General features: G+C 43.7%; 1 protein-coding gene across 1 annotated transcript in view; it reads left to right on the top strand.

Moving 5' to 3' along the window:
* Positions 1-13,270, top strand: part of LOC147464453 (UDP-glucose 4-epimerase GEPI48-like) — a 31,376-nt gene extending 18,106 nt beyond the window's left edge. Inside the window, exons 6-9 of the mRNA XM_086515096.1 lie at positions 11,226-11,307; positions 12,229-12,311; positions 12,393-12,484; positions 12,753-13,270. Coding sequence (XP_086371222.1) covers positions 11,226-11,307; positions 12,229-12,311; positions 12,393-12,484; positions 12,753-12,852 — 357 coding nt within the window. The 3' untranslated portion in view covers positions 12,853-13,270. The remainder of the gene's footprint in view (positions 1-11,225; positions 11,308-12,228; positions 12,312-12,392; positions 12,485-12,752) is intronic.
* The last annotated feature ends 7,691 nt before the right edge of the window (positions 13,271-20,961 follow it).

The following is a 20,961-nucleotide window of genomic DNA, read 5'->3' as shown; positions in this document are numbered from 1 at the left end:
GGATTTCCGCAAATCGCGTTGATGCTATTGGGCCAGATTTTGAAGCTAGATGTTTTTAGGATTTTTTGCTTTTAAGTTTGGAAGCTTTTGGGGCTCTGCTTTTGGGCATCCCTTGTAAGAATAAAAAGGACCCTAGGGGCCTCACTTTGCAGAGCATCTGGATGTAGAGTCTGAGAGTAGAGGACCCCTCGTGAGGTGTACTTCGCTCAAGCATTAATATAAAAATAATTACCGAAAGGGGCGCCAGTCTTTGGGGCCAATCTCTCTAGGCACGGAACTACGCCAGGCTGTGTCAACCAAATTGAACTGTGATTTTAAAGTTGTTGAAGTATTGTTAAGTGATTCTCTCGTGTGTCATGTCAGATTTCCGACTTGGGGTGCCCAAGCTTGTGACACCATCCTTACCATATGTGGCACCATGTGAAAGATGCTTGGGACAAATTCCTCTTTGCAGTTTCTGGCACAGATACCTGGCATATTTTCATCCGTGGCTCGCACTCCATAGTCATTGCAGTTTTTGTGGGGTTTTAGACGACAATCAGGTCGTCTGCTAGAGAGACTAGACAGATTTTATGTGGGCACATGGGCAACATCCTATGGTGGTACAATTACGATTTGGCCTGGCACAGTGCTCTTTGATCAGGCCCCATTCTAATTTCTTGTTGCTCTTGAGTTTTGAAGTTTCCTCTATGCCTAGACATGGATCGCGCATACCCGACTTGGTGTTAGAGGATGCTTCATTGTCTCAGCTGATTCGGGATGTTTGGACACACACTGCTGCTTCAGATCCAGTGTCCCATCTGCTTACATGCATCACTGCGTCCTCTGAAGCTTGCAGACGGACCACTGCAGAGCGGCGACGACGCGTGTTTTGTAGAAAGTGTGACCTACTCGACCGCTTGAGCTGCATTCGCCGACAACTTGAGGGGTTTCCAAGAGATGAGTTCTTGGGTGAGTGTGAGGTTGACACTAGAGAGACGGTCACATTTAGATCGAGAAATCCAAATTTGCCTACCATGCATGGATATTCAAAGCAGATAGGATGAATAAGGTTTGCTTTGCCCACCTCCGAAAGCGTCCCAAGGGGACTTCCACTCGCTAGATTTGTTGGATCAAGAATATGCTGATGACACTATGCTTTTTGTTCGATAGGACACGCCCACTTTGGACAATCTACGGGATGCCCTTGCTACTTTTGGCATGGCCAGTGGTGCTCTCATAAACTAACATAAGTCTTTTGGCTTTCTAGTAGGAGTAGATGAAGATTGTCTCTGGGGTGCACATGATAATTTCACGTACCTACCTAAAGGCAAGACTTGGAGATATTTGGGTTTCCATGGCCGTCCGTTGAGTAGCAGTTTGCACCCATGCTACAGTCCATTAGGAAGAAACTTTGCCATTGGTCATCCTTGCATTTATCTCGAGCCCTTGTGGTAAATCAAGTTCTTCTTGCAACGGCTTGGTTCACCACATCCTGCATGACTCATCACTCGGGCATCATGGCGCATTTAAGGCACCTTGTACGCAACTTTTTGTGAGGTGGCATGGATGGCTCTATTGACACTCGACCACGAGTCCATTGGAACACGGTGATTTTACCTCGAGAGGAGGGAGGATAGGGGATCATTGATCCAGAGATGCAGAGCAAGGCACTGCTTGTGAAGCTCATAGTTCGTGGATTGTTTCCAGGAGCAGGGCCTTGGAAACAGTTTTTGCATCATTCTATTGTGATAATTTTTTTAATCTTTAGTGGTGCCTATCAACTACCCCATTTTTGTGCTAATTTTTCCGATTTAATACTTCTTTTAGTGCTAGGCTTCATTATGGCTGAGTCTTGCCCTTGATCTCCGGAGTCATGACAGAACTCAGTATGCTGACCTTTGTGTTGATCTATGCTCATGTATGTGTGTGGTATGTGTTGTGTTGGGGAGCATATGTTAGTACCTAGTTCTACTCCCACTATTGGGCACTGATGACGTTAGTGGGGATGTTGTGGTATTTAGTCAATACTATGCATGATGGAACTGATGGTTATATTGTCTTGTGGGTGACTACCATGGGGCTATACCTTGCACCTCCCTTCAAGGGTGAATCTAGGCTCATCCTGGATTCATCTAGGTGTGTGTGTGTGTGTGTATATATATATATATATATATACCTTGCACCTCCCTTCAGGGTGAATCTGGGCTATACCTTGCACCTTCCTTCAAGGGTGAATCTGGGCTTATCCCGGACTCATCTAGGTGTGTGTGTGTGTGTGTATAATATGCTCTGCCACATACCTCTCCTCATTTTGGATCTCTAGATTCTTTCGGTGTTTGGCGCCCGACAATCAGATTCATCTTCACAAATGCACCCTTGGATACGTCCCATTTGTCACCTTTTATGCGTTGCTTGTTGAGGATTTGGAAGGACTTTTGTCTTGCTTTGACCTGACACGTGCCTTCTTCTATCGAGGAGGTAGCGAGGGAGCCACTTGTATGGAATGCATATGTGTGAGATGCAGAAGGTTCTCGGCTAGGTGAGAGGACTTACATAGATTGGGCTAGATGGGATGACGGACTGGCAAGCTCTTTACACCATTGGTGTATGTATAGTTCACTACTTCTTAGCCCACTTTTGTACTTCCTCTGGTGATAGGCCATTGTGTATCTTCAGAGTTCTCTTATGTACACAAAATACAACCCCTTTTCTAGCGAGAAAGAAAAGAAAGAAAGATTTTTTAACGTCAATAAAAAGGCCGAAGTCGGCCTATGAGACAAATCAAAGTACATGAGGTGGGTGTCCTTTGTGTATCCGTAAAGGATAAAAGGTACAAAAATAAAAGTGACTATCCTGTATAATGACTGAGGAAGGAGGGCGGTGATACAAGGGTGGGGGTAAAGCTCCAAAATGAGGAAAAGGTGCAATCCTATATGCTGTGGGGTAGATACAATCATGAGAAGAAATGCTATCCTATCTCTAGCTCCATCCAATATATAATACATGGGCGGGTAGGGTGTGAACAATCCGTGTAAGATGGCGGCTGGATGTGCAAAAGCCCAAATGCGTCTCTCCTTTAGAGATCTATAGTAGTGCTCCTGGATCTCTCTCTAGTGTAGGCGAGGTGCCCTACGTCCATGGGTACGTGGGCATCTGTGAGCTCAGACCTCCTCAGCCTACTGTAGAGTCACTCCTCTCTGGATGGTTGGAGGTGGTGGTGTTGCTATGGTCCTCTGAAAAAAGTCTGAGCTGTGTTTGGCACTCGTCAGCTGATGCTCCTTGGAGGAGGGAGTCCCGATGTTGCTGTGCCTCTAGGAGGAAGTGGCCGAACTGTCGTTGGTCTTTGAACTAAAAAATATGATGTAGAGTGGGTTGATCTGCAAACAAGGTTGGATATCTGCCTCTGATCTCCTCATATGCTCTACATCTGTAGACATAATGCTCCTTGCTCTCAATCTCTGATGTGCAAAGTTTGCATATCCTCTTTGCTTTGGGGACATGTGCAACTCTCCCTGCCTCAATCTCTAGCTGGTGTGATGATACTCTTGAGCTGTCCGATGGCGACCCGTGCTCTATGTGGCATGTAGATATCCATGTATCTCGATCTCTGGATGAAACCATCTGCTAGAATGGTGAGGAAGTGGTCTCTGTAGTACTGGCCCTTTGTGGGAAGAGGCTCTCTGGGTGTGATCCATGTCTCCTTTATGTATAGCTGCCAGAGATCTTGTCTGAGAACTCGATTCCTCTCGGTGTGTGAGAGGCGTCTACGAGGGGAGTCAAGATCATACTGAAAAGGAGGTAGATCTGTATGGCCAAGCCATGAGATCTAAACCACTCTATAACCTATGAGTACCATGCCCTTGTGTCCCCCTCCTGATGCAGCTGTATCGATGCCTCAAAAGCTCTGCAGATGAGTGTCTCTGGTGGGAGCCCTCGCATGCGTTGGATGAAGCAAACGGTATGAAAGAGGGCCTCTACTAGCATTAGTGGTGCAACTAACTCTGCTTTTATTATGTCATGTGGTACTGAGGGTTTGCTGAGGAGCAAACTAGAGAGCGTGATGATCTGTGGGGGCTCTATCTGTGCCTAGAGAGATGCTGATAGCCCTGGTACCCATACTGAAGCGGCATACATCATGGCAGGTGTAACTAGAGTATCAAAAAGCCACTCCTTGGTACGGCGCTCATGGAAGTGGGCCTGATGGCATCTGTGCTCTAAGGTGGCGAGTGTTGCATATCCTCATGTAAGCTGGTCTCGGGCTACCTGGGCCATGGATAATCTGCCAGTGGTGCCAGTAAAAGTCACCCCCAAGTATACATTTGAACCAACCACCTCGACTTGCCCGCCTGCTGCTGTGAGTACTCCTCTGCTCCGAACTTTCCTGGAGGTGTGGAAGGTCATGACCTTGGTCTTGCCAAGGTTCATTGTGAGCCCTCGATGTGTGCAAAAATCATCCAAGGCTCGTAGGTGGCTTTGTAGTCCCTCCTGTGTCTCAGAAACTAGAATGATATCATCAGTATCTCGTCGATGTAGAGACCAAATAGAGTTGAGGAAAGGGGGCATCCTTGCTTCACACCAATGGTGCTAGCAATGGGATTTGATAGTCCACCTGGGCATCGCACTCTACTTAGGACTTCTGCATACAAAAATTGGATGGCCCATATCATCTCAAATGGTATTCGTAGCTCTTGAAGGCTCTGAAAGAGTCTCTCTCTGGGGATGGTGTCAAAGGCTTTGCGGAAATCCACAAAGCAGCAGTAGAGTCTCCTCTTCCGTGCTTTCGCTCCGTCGATCAGGCAGCGAAGCACAAAAATGTGGTTGATAGTTGAGAAGTGCATCGTAAGCCTACTTGTCTTGGCGTGCATAGCCCTGATGCCATCTGTATATGTGCTAAGCTCTGCCTCAAGAACTGCCCCGTACAATTTGGCCAATGTGTGACCAATCATGATAGTCCTGTAGTTCCTTGCATCCAGGGTGTCGCCAGATTTGTGGATGGGCACAATGGTGTGCACTCCTCTAGTAGTCCCCCAACCAAAGCACGGTTGAAAAGACGTGCTATCAAAAGGGAGAGAGTGTCTGCCGCATATATCAGATGCTCACTGTGTAGTCCAATGTGATCTGCTGAGCGGCCATGTTGAAGGCGTCGAATGGCCCTCTCCACCATACTAGATGTGAAGAAAGTGGAGGTGATAGGTCGGGGATGAGATGGCTCTGGGATGAGTGGCTGCCAAGTATCTGGTATAAGCGCTCGGCATAGTCATGCCAGACTTGAGGGTCCTCTAGGGGGGTGGTGGGGCGTGGCTCTCTTAGAATCCTCCATGCTGTGGCATAGTCTGTACTCATGAGAAGGTGGTATAGCTCAAGCTCCTACGTCTCTTCGAAGGCCCGCCGTTTACGGCGTGTGATGGCCTTCATCTGTCGCCTGACCTCACTCTCGATAATCTCCTCCAAGGCTCGTCGAGCTCGTAGCTGTTTGTAAAGATCTCTGCACTCCCCATCGTCCCAGAGGGTGGGGGTCGACCATTATGGGTAGTGTGTGGAAAGCAGCTGAGGGTTGAGGTGTATAAAACTGCGGAGAGGTGGCTAGTGAGTGTAGAGTGTGGCGTGTTGGGTCGAGAATGTAGATCTCCTCATATACCATGTGATGAGTAAACTCTGGCTAGCTCATGTGTGAAGTGTATAGTGTATAGTGGTGTGGGTGAGATAGGTGAGCCAGTGAAAGAGAGGGCGAGATATGCGTGGTTAGCTCCAATAGGTAATGGTGGGATGGTGAAGGATGTGAGCAGGTGGTTGTCTCCCTAAAGCCGATGAGTAATCCAGTGTACTACCTTCGCTGGCTATTGATGGCGGTATAGAAGTCAATCCGCCGGATGATGGCCATTGCGCCATCCCATTATAAATAACGAGACGGTGCTGTGATCCCAAGTGAAGTAGGTGTCTCCAATATGGTGTGGGTGTGGTGGCATCTCTGGAGATCCTCGTTGCCCCTGTGTCCTCCATGGTGGAGAGTAGCTTTGGGTCGTTGAAGTCATAAATATTATCTACTCTGTGTCTTGGTGTTGAAATTTCCCGTGAGGAAGACTTCACCCAGTCTAGAGTACTCCATGATCTCCTCCTTCCTCTCCTTTGTGTGTGTGAACCTCCTCCGTGTCTCCTTCGCCTGTCTGTGCAAACCTAGATTTGCTGGGTGCAAAGTACCAAATGGCACTATAGAGAACGTGCTCCTCAGATAGCTCAATCCGTATCCACATATAGCGTGCCTCTGGATCACGGGCTACTATCTGTATACTGTTGAAGTGAGCGGCGATAGAGGACGGCTACTCCGCCAGATCCTCTGGAGGTGTTGTGCCCGTGTACACTTCCTGTGTGTAGACTCCCATTGAATCCTGATAGTCCTACTTGGGGTGACCTCTCTCTGAGATCTTGTGTGTCTCTGTGAGTAGGATGATGTCTCTACCATGTATCACCTCTTCCAATCTCCTTGGGTGTGTCCATAGAGAGCCGTTGCAGTTCCAAACTGCCATGTGTATCTCCTCATAGAGTGTCCCATAGGTCGCAAGTCCCTATGCTATGGCCTTGCCATCAATGATGACTCGACCATCTCTATGTGAGGCCCTCTTCCTCTCCTTGCGGGCTTGGTGTACTCTAGGCATGCATGCGCGCCGGTGTGCCACTTGCATGGGTGGGAGATCGTCATCTAGGTAGATGGGTGGTCCATCAAGCCCTCTCAAGATCACCCTCTTGCGAAGGAAAGTAGTCCGTGCTTCTTTGGAAGAGAAGTGTAGGATGAGGGCTTCTTCCTTGTAAGGTCTTTACCCGTGTTCCAAGCTTTGATGAAAGGGGATGACTCCTCTTCATTATAGCCGAGTTTCTTGCATAATGCCTTTCCATCGGACGGCAAGGGTGGAGCCTTCCTTTTCCATAATGCTCGTGACGCGGATGTTGAGACGTCGGTCTTGTCTCAACTTCTCCTCCTCAAGGGTGGTGTGCACAATGAGGACTTCCTCCTTTTGTGCCTCCTCTTTTACCTCCTCCTTGATATTCTTCTTCACTACCTCGACCCACCCCTTTTTAGTGGCTTCTAATTTGTCCTCGATGCTAGCGGTCAAAGCCTTGGTGAGTTCCTCTTTGAGGGCTTCCTTTGTGTCCGTGGTCATCTCTCCTCCTTCGGGGGTGAGAGATGCGATCGAGGCTTTGAGGAGCTCAATATGTTCTCTCATGTCCTCCCTCTCTTTGGTCCATTCTTCTCGCCTCTTCAACCATTCCTCCTCTTGCTCCCTCTCCATCTCCCATCTCTCCTCCTTTTTCTTCCATGCTTCTCTTGCTTTGTTGTAGGTTTCTCCCTCCTCGAGCTTGGAGAGGCGGTTGATGATGGTGTTAAAGGGCGAAGTTCATCATCCTCTTGTTTTCCTTGATTGTGGCGTGTATTTTTTCGTCCATCTTCGACATTTCTTCCTTTGTTGCTCCCTTTGCCATGTCGAGGGCCTCAATCCTTGCTTCGGTGGGTGATCAACAAGACAAAGGCAAGAGGGCCATGATGGAGGGGGGGTATGTGTATTTGTGGATGTGTATGTGTGTGTCTGTGTGTGGGTGTGAGGGGAGATGTGGGCATGTATGTATGTATGTATGTGGGTGTGTATGTGTTTGGATGTGTGTGTGTGTGTGTGTGCGCGTGCGCAGCAAGATTGAAAGCGAGTGGGCTTTGGAGGAGGCTGGGTGTCAAGGCCTACATGCGGGGACTGTAGCACAGGCGGGGATGAGGGGTGCAACCCAAGTGGCGCAGGGAGCAGGATGTAGCCCAGGTGGTGTGCGTCTCCAGGCCAGCCAGCAGGGGCGAATAGGCGATGGCGATGCAACAGGCGGTGGTGCAGCTTAGCAGCAGGTGACCGGAGAGAGAGAGAGAGAGAGAGAGAGAGAGAGAGAGAGAGAGAGAGAGAGAGAGAGAGAGAGAGAGAGAGAGAGAGAGTCACGTGCACATCTAACCCTATGTGCATGTGGACAAGCTACTTCAAGTCTAGGGTTCAGGTCAGCTTAGGAAGTGTTTTGGCACCTTTGTGAGTCTGTTCGCAGGCCATGCATGTCGAGGCACTTAAGAGTACTTGCATATCCTTTGGTTGCACATAGCATGATCATCAGAATTACAATCAGTAGCCATCATGAGCATTTTACAGTGCATAGAACCCATTCTCCCTATTTTAGCCATTTTTCACTTATTATTAATAAGTGACTGTTGGGAAAGTGAGTAGGGCAAATTTGCTAGCTCCTTTAAAAGAAACCTAGCGCTAGCACTTTCTGACAGAAGAGGGAGAATAAGTACTACACTTGCAGTGCACCTTCTTAGCAAGACCGGCAAGACAACCTAGCGTTTTTCAGCCACCAGGACCAGCCAGCGTTTTCTCTTGCAGATCAGCCTTGGCGTTTCTGCAGGAGGAGGCCTAGCGTTTTTGCAGCAGGCACAAGATCAGCCTAGCGTTTTTGCAACTTGCAGATCAGTCTAGCGTTTTGTAGATTCTTGGCGATAGATCAACCCAGATCATCAGCATTTTCCATTTTCAGCACTTAGACTCCGCAACAACAGCCCCAAACCTCGCAGATTTCACCGTCTCGCAGCAGATCCTCGTCGCGTGGTCAGATCAGCCAGCGTTTTCAGTTTCAGCCCGCTGATCGCAGATTTCAGCATCTGCGTTTTCAGCGCATCGCCGTCCTCGCCGACAGTATCAGAATTCACTAGATACCAGATTTGCAGATTTCAGCCCCTAGCGTTTTCAGATTTCAGCCCGTCTCATCGCCAGCATCATTGTCGTCGACATCGTCGGCAAGTCCATCTATGACCATTGTACCAGATTTGTGCAATCAATAACATAGACCTCTCTCGCCATAGAGAGTAGGGCCCTTGGAGGAGGGTTTGACAACATTCTGGTGTCGTATTCTCCTCTCTCTCTCTCTCTCTCTCTCTCTCTCTCTCTCTCTCTCTCTCAAGCTCAGTACCTTCATTCACAGTTCATTCACGTTGTTTGATCATTTGCACTCTCTGACTAAAGGAACGAAAGGCTCTCCCTTCCGTAAGTAAAAGGAACGTTCCCTTGAGCACAGTTCGGAGCACTCATCTTGAGCAAAGTTCAACATTCACTTCCGCTGCACCTCACACACACACACACACACACACACACACACACACACACACACAGAGAGAGAGAGAGAGAGAGAGAGAGAGAGAGATGACACCGCATGTCGGGTCCCAACCACCCTTAAGGGCCCCCTTGCTCTATTGCCAGAGCAAATACTTGCTTAGACTACTTGCACAATGCTGATACAATGGCTAAATGCTGAATACTTCATGCAAAAACGGTAGGCTGATTTGCTGATGCTGAAGGTGTTGGGGATGGTGTTGATGGAAACGCTAGGGATGTTGGGGTATTGGGGGCACTTGATGGCCCTGCGGGTAATGGTTGTGGTTTGCCTAAAAATTGGAGGCCAAGTGTCTCTTTTATAGGTTTTTAGCCATTTGCCCTACCTATTTTTTATAAATTTCATGTCAAAGTCACTTATTAATAAATGACTTGTCACTTAAGTGATTGTTCATATGCCTATATGCTTAAGTGATTGCATTGTGCAAATGAGGGTATGCAACTAGACGTGCATAATCATGCATGTCTTGCTAGAGGCTGACAAACTGCCAAGCTAGATCCTAAGTTAACTAAGACTAATGCTGACCTGTAGCAGTAGCTTGTCCACGTGGCTCAAGTGCAATGCGCACGTGACATTTTTGGTAGGATTATGCTTCATTTTGTTGTGACACTTAAATACATCTCCCTCTCTCTCTCTCTCTCTCTCTCTCAACTAGCTTGCTTAACTCTTCTTAGTCATTACTCATCTAGTCATGACTTCATTATTGAGTAAATATTGCTTTGTTTTGCCCTTTTTTTGTAGTTTAACAACTCAATGATGATTGAATTAGTCTTGCTTCATCATCCTTTTCCTGTAAGTTCATTTTTGTTTTGGAGGTGTTGCAGTCCTTTTTGACGTCATGAAGATGTACACAGCTCAAGCAGCAGTTATTCAGCTTGTGGGTAATCTCATCTTTTCTTTGTGAGACTTCTTTTGGCCAGGCCTGTTTTTCGACTATTAGACTCCTTCAATGGAGCTGTGGACAGAAGTCTCCTGGGAGACATCCACTTCTAGGCGAACCACCACATAGAAGTGGTGGTTCGCCTGGGTGGTGTTTACTTGTAGCGGCATCAAGGACGGTTGGTTCTCGATTTGGAGTGTTGGCATACGGTTCTCTAGCTTTGCTGTATTCTTCTTTAACCTTTTCTTCTTTGATCTGTCGTCCATCTGGTTGATGAATGTCTTCGAAGATGTCTCACCAATCAGAGCTAGTTATAGACAAAACAAGCATGCCTTCCTCAATAGGGTATACGACCTTAGTCCCAGTATCTCAAGTCTTTTATTTTCTCACTTCCACTTGTGCAAGATTCAAGACGGAACTATGAGAATTTCCTTCATGTGCTTGTAAACTTCCCCGTAATAATAAAGATATCTCCTCTTTCCTTGTTGTGTGTTTGTTTTTTGGGGGGGGGGGGGGGCAACGTGCCCTTATGACTCAGGCCACTTTATTCCGTCGTTCTGTTATTTCTTTTTTTCAAAAAATGAAATGCCTAACAATAAAAAATAATAGGTATAAAATAGCAAAACTTAATTGGGGAAGTTTTAAGAGAGTGAACGGGTTTCAGACTCTGGACCAAATGGTGACTTCGCCTCATCAATAATCTCGCCCTGCATGGTCAAGTACATTGGAGCTGTGCCTCTTAAGATTGGACACTAGAGGCCACATGCAGGCTAGCAATGGGTTCCCATCAGACTTTTGTGGGCCTTTTCGTTGCATTAGTTTTCTGAGACGCTACTCACTCTACAAGAATTTGTGAGAGAATGGGAGTTTTCACATGTTTCTTCACATGATGGTGGGCACTCATTTGTTGACAGCTTGGGTAGATATGCGTAGCAATTGCATTTTGTTGAAGTAACGACTTAAGAAGCTTCTCTGGAGAGTCAAGTTTTCAAAATTTGATCTTTGTTGTATGCATTCCCTTCCAATTCATCATTTATTTACTAGGGGTTTCATTTGAAGCCATAATGTGCATGCAAGGATAGAACGTTTTTTTTTTCAAGTCCATATTTCTTTTTTCTGGGCATGCTAAACTTTTGCATGCAAAATATTTAACATCTACTCTTTTTGTTTTCAGGTTCGTGATTATGTTCATGTCATGGACTTGGCTATGGGTCACATTGCTGCTCTGAAAAAGGTTTTCACAACAAAGGATATAGGTTAGCAAGTCTCCTTGTGTTTTAAAGTGTGTATTATAGCAGTTTAGAGACAATGTGGTTTAGGCTTCCAAATGAGGAATTGATTGTCCAGTTTCTCTCCGTCAAGGCCCAGCTGAGCATCCCAGCCCTCCATCCGCTGTACATGACTGCCACTAATTTTAGAGACTACCTTGGATGCTGGACAACTCACGAGTCAGCACACATCACAAAAGAAAACAAGGCAGTGAGGACTGCCATACAGAACCTGACACATCAACAGCCATAATAAAAAAAGCACAATCATAAGCTGACACATCAGCTGTCAGAAAAAAGACCAAGACTACTATAAAATAATGCCATCATTAGCTGACACATCAGCTGCAGAAAAACCAGTCAACACACTGTCACAAACTGTCCCACAGTTTGTGACAGGTACCATGATGGCACAGTACCTGTCCCAAAAAGCAGTCAGCACATTGTAACAAACTGTGCCATCAGCCACAGTACTTGTCACATAAAAACATCGGCATGCACAAGGATTTTCTGTCCGCGTGGGCTGCTTTGGTTGGTCCCCATCCCTGGACTTGCAATGTCCTTTCCCCCCAATGCAGCTTCCCATGGCTCTCGGCCTCCGTTAGTCGCCAATGGGTCGCTTGCATTATGGGGAAAGGACACTGCAGGTCCTTCCCCTAGCCTACCTTCGTGTTTGTGGCATCTTTCTTGCGTGTCCATTACTCTAAGAAGGATGGCCATTTGATGTGATGGCACTGGTATCTTTTCTTCTCTTTAGGATGTTGGGTGGGTTTTCCCCTTTACCATAGCTATGAAAGGAAGGCTCTGTTCTTTTACCGCCGGTGATTGATGCGTCATTGGCATTATTTTAAATTAGTCTTGAAACTTGTTACTCTGATTTATTCTGACACCTTGCCTGTTTTAAATCAGGCTGCACTGTATATAATCTAGGAACAGGGAAGGGAACTTCTGTATTGGAAATGGTTGCAGCTTTTGAGAAAGCATCTGGGAAGGTAAGCTTTCCATTATAAAAAGGATACTCTCGAGCAGTGTCTCTTGAATCAATGTGAAAGGTTGTACTTTCTGCCTAGCAGAAGATACCCCTCCAGTTTGCTGAACGACGGCCAGGAGACTGCAGTGAAATTTATGCTTCCACTGAAAAAGCACAGAGGGAACTACAATGGAAGTAAGCGCACACTCGTCCACGTTCATAAATTCAAGCTTGAAATTCAATGTCTAGATCTCAAGACGCGCACGCACTCACGCACACACACACACACACACGGTGCATGCTGGATCCAACAAAAAAAAAGGGTTTACTGAGTTTCTTTGCTGAAGATTATGGGGTTTTGTCTGAGGCTTGGTTTGTGGGCATGGGCACGCAGTTGCATCTACATCATCCTTCTGCCTACCGATCATGATGGAATTTGCTCATAGTTAATTTTGTGTGATAGAGCTGTCTTTGGAGTAGATGATATGTGTCGAGATCAATGGAACTGGGCTAGTAAGAATCCTTGGGGCTATAGGGATCCGGATTTTATTACAGACAGTTAGCCTTAAAGGCTTTCAGCTTCATGCATCAGCTTATTGGTTGATACGAAGCATCACAAAAGATTATCAGATTCTAAACTCAATTGGGAAGACAATGGTGGGCGTTTTGTACAGTGCTGATTAATCTTCGTACAATTCGACATTTGGACATGCAGTCGTCGAACAGGAGAGTAGCCTTCTGCTGCTGCATTTACTGTGCTCATGTCTTGTATTCTGTCTTATCATTTTTGGAAGTTGGGCAGCAGCGAAGTGGTTATTTTTGGAATTGTGCGTGTACTCTCCGTGCACAACATTCAATTATTGTTGCACACAGAAGTTCACAGACTTGCTTGTGAACTTGTACCAAAAAATTTGTACCTCCTTAGCATTTTTTTAATTCAAATTGCTACTAGCTCTGCGAAGAGATTTGCGGCTTCAAGAACCGAGTGCTTTGTTTTATTCAAATTCAAACCATTGATCCATGCTGTACAATTGCTTAATTTAAATTAATGGAAATTTACCAAAATACCCATGTACTTTGTGGAAAATTTCAGAATACACCCCTTGAATTTTAAGAACTCCAAGAAGACGATCGTACCAATTTTGGATTGATTGCTCTAATCTTCACATAGGTTTTCTTTTTTGGTGATATAGAGCTTTCTTTGAGCACCTTAGAGAAAATTCTCGGCAACGAAGTAACAGATTGAGAGAGGTTTGCAGTAGAATGTAGATGCTTCTCTGTAAGTTTTCCTCAAATTAAACCAAAGGAAAGACCATTGGCACAAGGTCTATTTATATATTTTGATCTTGGGTGACATTCAACTTTTTCAAACATTTTTGATATTTCTATTATGGTACTTTAAATGGCTTTAATCTAGACCCTTGTGATACAAGATTAGCGGCCATCTCTTAGCTGGTTGCTTGTGATTGGTCAGTGATGGTGCCTTTTGGGAGGGTGGAAGGGTCTCAGCTATGCGTTCACACATAATTTCTTACACGGCCACTTTTGATGATTCTAGAGGCCTCACCAAGAGAAGTTAGTAGAAAAGGATATAGCAGTCAAAGCTGAAACATCAGTGTTAGCGAGATGTTACACTGAAAAATGAGCAAATTTCAGAAAGCAAGTACAATGCAGGCGTGATAGATGATTTTTTCTTCTAAACAAGCGCACTCGAGTGCTTTTTCTCGGATAGGGATGGGATGAAGCGACAAGTTGCTATTGTGGTGGCTAAAGGCAAATCTACATCGCATACTTGGGGAATAATTACCGGGCCAATGAGAGAGGATAGAAATTGTATAGAATGCCGCTAAGCTTTCTTACCAGGGTTCCAGGCAACAAACTTAAAATGACAAGCAAAACCATTTTCATCATCATCAAACGACTGCATTCATTCATCGACATTTTGGTTTGGTTGATAAAGTAAAATTTTCAAACATTTGCAGTTGATCTTATCTTCTCCCCCCCCCCCCCCCCCCCCCCCCCCCCCCCCCCCCCCGCCGAAATTTTTTTTTTCCCTCTTCTTCTCCATAATTTAGAGGAATTTCTCTCTTGCCCCTTCTCTTACCCTCACAAAACGGGAGTATGGAATTGAGCCCTCACCCGATCATATCTATACTTCATGCTGTTGGGCTAAGCCATCTAGGCAGACGCCAGCGTTGCCAAAGAGGGAGAGACCAATTGTCCTAGCTCGCACGACAGTTAGAAAGAGAGTGAGACAGAGGAGCCTTGTTGTGCCAGCTCTCTTGCCCGCAATAGAAAGAGAGTGTCCGCTCCCCCTGCGGCCTGCCTCCCTGCCTCCAATCGACAAAGAGAGATATCATCTCCACAGAGAATCTTAGATTTTCGATTGTTTTGCTATTGTATACTATGACAAGACGCATACCTACTACATATTGGCTTTTGATTTTTTATCGGCTCTCCAATAAAGAAAGTCTTTCTTTATCAGATCCCTCGGTTATTCTCCCCCCTCCTTCCCCAGGTGCCTCCTCCCGGGTAGTCCACCGTATGTTTACGCGTCTCTGTCGCCCTCCCTCGCCTTGCTGCTCAACAATGGATCCCGAGAGAGAGAGAGAGAGAGAGAGAGAGAGAGAGAGAGAGAGAGAGAGACGTCTACGTCCTAATTGTTGCTTTAGGCAACTGCTTTTGTCCCTTCTCCCCCTCTACACATCGAGGGAACATAGGCTCAACAAATCGTACAAAGGAGAGAGACAAAAATAGATAGATAGATAGATAGCTTTTATTATCGTCCTCGGAGGTCAAATATGATCTATGGGACCAAAGTTACATGTGATGTAGTATGTGTGTGGCTGATAAATGATTCTTGATGCTCCAAAATTGTGGTGATGAGAGTCGCACTGGAGAGCCCACACTGTGACTGGAAGAGGAAAGTGTGTAGGTTCAAGTCATGGTTGAAAATGTGAGGGAAGCAAGTTCGGATGTGTTGAGCACTTTAGTACTGGGCGGTACTCAGACTCTTGAACTTGCAGTGAGCATGATGTGCACAATCAATTTGACTCTTCTTCATTGCCCTAACACCCTGTCTCGCATCGAAGGGAGTGAGCTAAGCCGAATGGCTACGATAGTGCATGTCACTGACAAGGGGATAGGCTGAAGCATGTAAGGGTGAGTACGGTTTCCTCTTTGAGCAAAGAATCTGGTTTTGTAGTTGGGGGCAATATGAATAGTGTAATGTATGAAGTGTGACCCATCAGATTTCTCCCAAGCCGTAATACATCGGCATTGTAGAAAAGCTTCCTTCACTTGGGAGTCTCTTGAGGCATCATGTAGCAAGTGTCATGCATCCCATCTTCCAAACCACTTCTTTATATCTTGCATCCATCCCGTGCTCAAGATCTTGGTCTTTTGTGTCTTTTGATTTTTTGCTTGATTCACGTGCAATTGTAGGAAGTTGATGTGAGGGGTTTTGACGCATCTCTATCATGTACTCCACAACCCTTTCTATGCCCATAACCTCAAATGGAAGAGATCCCGACTCAAAAAGTAGGAGCGTATGTAGTGTTTATGTCTTAACTTGGAGAAAGTTTGTAAGAAAACGCTTTTGGACATTCTCAAACTCTTTCCAAGTAGACGTTGATACGACTTTGAGATGCTCCCATCCTACACTTCAACTTCATAAAGAAGAATTGCCGTCACCAACGTGTCAAAAAGGTGCTTGTTGAGAACCCAACACTTCATGTTTTCCGTATTACACATGTTCTCAAATGCATACTATGCTCTCTTTCTGGCTTCCAAATAGTGCATAACACATTCATGCCACTTGTGGTTGGTCGGAACCTCAAGGCCAAGGTACTTAAAGCTCTCAACAACTTCAAGTCTCTCATTGTTGGACATAATGCATGGCTTCTCCTTATGGTTGGTTTTCACAAGCATAACCTTTGTTTTGGATTTGTTCACAATTAGGTCACCGTGCAAGCAAAATTTCTCAAGGACAACCATAAGCTTTTGTGCATTCTCTAAAGTGTGTGCTAGAAGCACTACATCATCCACATACAACAAAAGCATAATTTTCGCATTGCAAATAATGACCTCTTTAATGCCTTCTTCTTGGATAAAGTCAAGTACCATTTGTTCCAATTGATCGATGGATAGACCAAAGAGAGTTAGTGACAACGGACATCCTTGTTTAACCCCAATAGTGCTTGGGAATTTTTTTGGAATTCCTCTTTCCATGCGCAATTGACACATCATTTTCTCATAGATTTGAGAAACCACAAGCATAAACTTACTTGGCACTTGGAGTTCTTCCATCTTTCTCCACAAATTGTTACTTGGAATCATATCAAAGGCTTTCTTAAAGTCCACAAAGCAGTAATACAATCTCTTTCCTCCATGAGAACACGAAGAGTGACAAGACGATCAATGGTGCTATGGCATCGATAAAAACCCGCTTGTCCTTTTGCACGGTTGTCATTCTCTTCAGTCCAATCACTCAATTTCATCTCCAATATGCACCCAAGAAACTTTGCCATAAGAGACCCAATCATTATAGTCCAATAATTATTTACATTCTTTACATCTCCTCGTTTATGCAAAGGTTTGACCCAATTAGTACTCCAATCAAAAGGCGTACTATGTTGAAGTGCAAGATTGACAATATCACACATCCACTCATGTGTAAACTCTCCCAACCATTTAATCATTTCCGGCTTGATACCTTGAAGATCTCTCACTTTGCAAGTGACCAACTTTTAGAGTCCATTGCACACATCCTCAATAGTAAAACAAGAGGACATACATGGAAGTGAACCATAAAATGATATTTTTTCAGCATTTGGTTGCTCATATAGTTGCCTACAATGTTTGTACATATCCACAAGTCTCAAGTTACCAAAACTCTCCACCCGCTTGTCCCTCAAGTTTCTCTAAAATCTCACATGCACGTGCCTTTGCTTGGAATTGAAAAAATTGATGCTTTACTTTCTATCGTCTTCTCTTCTTTTGAATCAATGCCTTGTATGTATGTAAATAACGTTGATAGTTGTCTATGTCCATAGTTGTATCAAGCTTTTTCAAGGACGTTCGAGCATCTTGACGTTCTTTATCAAATCATCTTTTGCGTGATCTATCTTTGTTGAGAAGACAAAGCATTCTTCGACATAAGAACAAATAAATTTCTTGAAAGCTTCCCATTTAGTTTTCAATAATGCGTCATGTTGAAGCTTTGTCATCCATAACTTTTGTTCAATCATTTCAATATACATTGGTGTCTATTTGAAATCCATAAAAAGTATTAAATTCTCTTCCCTTTGATTAAGATTATCATGCTTAGTTGCTTCTCCACATGCAAGTTCAATATATAAGGTCCGATGGTCTGATTTCGGGGACCATTGGCTAAGCGTTAAACTCTTTATGCAATACAAGATGACTTCCGAGAGTAGTATATAGTCATTCACACTATCTCCATCATGTTTATACATAATGGAGATACATTATTTTATATATTAAAATCCATCGGTTCCACTCTACAAAGATACACCATTGACAATGAGCATACCCATGTGTAAAAACAGCTTTTCATAATGATCCTGCTCTTTCTCATCTATTGAAGTACGATCATACAAGACTTCCTCCAACTCCCTTAAAATGTATGTTATATCAAATTATCGAGTATCACGTTGCAATGTTTTTGTGCGAGCATTTATATCCCCAAAAACAATAACATCACCTTTTCCTTTGAAATAAGCAGTGTCCTCCTCTACATCAAAAAATGAATGATATCTATCCATGCAAGCATAAAAGGGGGAATAATGATGAGGAATGTATAAATCGACTACAAAAATGACTGCTCTTTTTGGTGTCATAATTTTCAGTCATATATAACATTTGTGCTTGTTATCTTTGGACGTGCACCTACAACACGACCTTCCTCCTCCTCCCCTCGTCTTTCAGCTTTCCATGTTGCTTACTATGAAAGACCACGCGGAGTGGCGAGAAGGAATCTTGCAAAGATTCCTATCAATAAAAATATTGTAAAATTGTGGGCACATACTCACGTGATGTGCAACGCTCACATTCCAATATCAATCAAACCTCCCTAGATAATCATGGTGAAAATTCTCTTTCATTGATGCAATTAATATTATTATGGGGAAATCACAAGAATACCCTTGAAATTTGTGAAATGTCCCAAAATACCTCCCAATTTGAATAATTCTAGAAATACTTATCCTTTGTACCAAATTTAAATGAATTGCTCCAATTTCTTTCCTCAATTTATTCTTTTCGATAACATAGATCTCTTGTTAAGGGTCCTCTCAAAAATTAAAATCACAAATGAGCTCACAAATAGAGGTATCTATGTTTACAAATACAAAATTATTTCATCTTAAGAGCCCACAATACCACCTAAAGTCCTAACTCTATCATCCTTTGCAATTCGTTGAATATGTTTACGAGATTACAGAGGTATTTTATAAATTTTGAATAAAATTTAAGTGCATTTTGGAAATTCTCCTCGGCAAAATATGAGAGGTAGTTTTGGGATTTTGGAGGTTCAAGGGATATTTTGGAAATTTTTTCAAATTTTAGGTATTTAGTTGATTTTCTCTATTATTATTGTTTTCCCTAAGAAGAATGTATCACACTCTCTAATGTAAAAATCTATTTGGTCGTGATATGAACAAAAATATACGAGCTAGATTTCCATCACACCTTTCTCCTCATCTTTTTCTTGAAAGATCTTAGAGTGTTTAGCTTTGGCACCAAAATTCTCTTAGGCTCGCAACGCTTGTGAGATGGTGAATGTAGTTGAGAAGCACAAAATTAATGATCAACAAACAACGCTCCTTCTATCTCAGTTTGTAGCTAAACTTTCCCTAGGACACTTTTCTTTAGCTTTTCCTTGAAATTTATATAAATAGGTTTTGCTCTATTGGTATCCTTTTTTCTTTTTGGCAAATCTCACAATATGTGAGAGGCTCTATCAATAAAAGAACACTATTACATCAACATCATGCTCGGTTCGAGTCATAGTCACATACATTCCATAGCAAACCAATGATTAGGCTTTTCTCCAAACGCCCCAACCTCACATACATCAAATTGTCCTAGACTTGAGTGTGAAAGTTATCCTATTCCATTCGTCTAAGATCTTGCTTTTTCCAATCTTGATAATAATTACCTTGGTTTCTTGGATAATCTCTGAGTAGTTGGCTACCAAGAGATCCTGATCAAAGAATCGGCCATTCCTGCCCTTCTAGACATGGTGGAAGAAGAAAAATATAACAACTTAAGTACATATCAAAAGCTTTTTGACTTTTCATCCCTTTCCCTCCAAGAAGAAAATCATTCTTGGAGAACCCTATCTTCTAGGTACTTTGAATCCATTTGCACACCTTACCTGCTAGGCTTTTGACCCACGGACATTCCATTAATAAGTGGGGCATGTCCTCCCTAGCCATTCTACAATCCGAGCACCTGTCGAAGCCGATACCATAGGATAAGATCTTGTCGCTTGTTTTGGCAGGCCCCCCATAATACCTTCCATAGACAAATTTTCATTGACAAAGGTAGTGGAGGATTCCATGTGTTCTTCGTCGACACTAGCCATCGAGCCTCCGGCCATTGCCACCGCCAAGCTTTCCATTTAAAGATGGGTACACTTAGAGGCATTAAGAGACTGCCCAACCTTTCCAAAGCTCTATTGATCAACAAACTCTCTGTGCCGTTAAGGTTGCTCTCTTGGTATCCTATGCTTAAGTTTACTAGGTGTAACCACTTAAAAAAAAAAAAACACTATAAAGGAAAAATGGAAGAGAAGAGAAACACATATGTACCAATGTGAAGTCTACCAGCTCTTTACCAAACAATCTTTTGACTTTCACCAAACAATCTTTTGACTTTTCACCTCGATGGCTCTTTTCATTTTCTAAACCACTTAAGATGTTTTGAAAGGCTTTTATTTTTCTTTTGAGATTGGGGAGACGTAATGTAACCAATTAGTTGATGATTTCACAATCATGACTCGAAGAGGAAGTTGAAGGGACTACCTACAAGGGATATATGTTTGTCATTGGATACTAATCAAGAGTAAAGACACATATGAGGAGGAACCAGAAACCCATCAAAATTTTGAGATATGAACAACAAAAAATTAAACTCATTAAAAACTTTTTTTAAGAGAGTGGGGACTTTATTCCCTAAGATGGGATAAATTCGGAAAACAAAGTAGATTCCCACCCACAATGGAATAGACATGGGGATCAACAAGCAAGCAAAAGAATAAGCATGTTACATTTTAATTCGCCTTGGTTTGGAGAGGAGTTTCAAAGACCGAGCAAGATTTCTTGAGTGAACTATAAACCGAGCAAAACTATCCTATCAAAGAATACAACTGCACACCATTATCACCTATGTGCACATATCGATAATACTTAATGTAGCATGAGAATTCCGGAAGGAAGCAAGTACCTCTCTCTCTCTCTCTCTCTCATGCACATATAATGTTGCTTATGAAAATTCACCCATATTTTGAGTGCCATACTTGCGAAAACCAACAATGAAAAGTGCATCTTTTATTTGCTATGATCATAGACATTACTAGACTCTGAAGAGTTTAGGACAGTGATAAATCATGGTAATAGATGCACAGGGCCATGATAGGAAGATTTTTA

This window comes from Adiantum capillus-veneris, chromosome 1, assembly GCF_014529385.1.
Source record: "Adiantum capillus-veneris isolate H3 chromosome 1, ASM1452938v2, whole genome shotgun sequence".
Classification (NCBI taxonomy): Eukaryota; Viridiplantae; Streptophyta; class Polypodiopsida; order Polypodiales; family Pteridaceae; genus Adiantum; species Adiantum capillus-veneris.
Note: the sequence above shows the minus strand (reverse complement) of the source record. Positions and strands in the feature narration are given on the sequence as shown.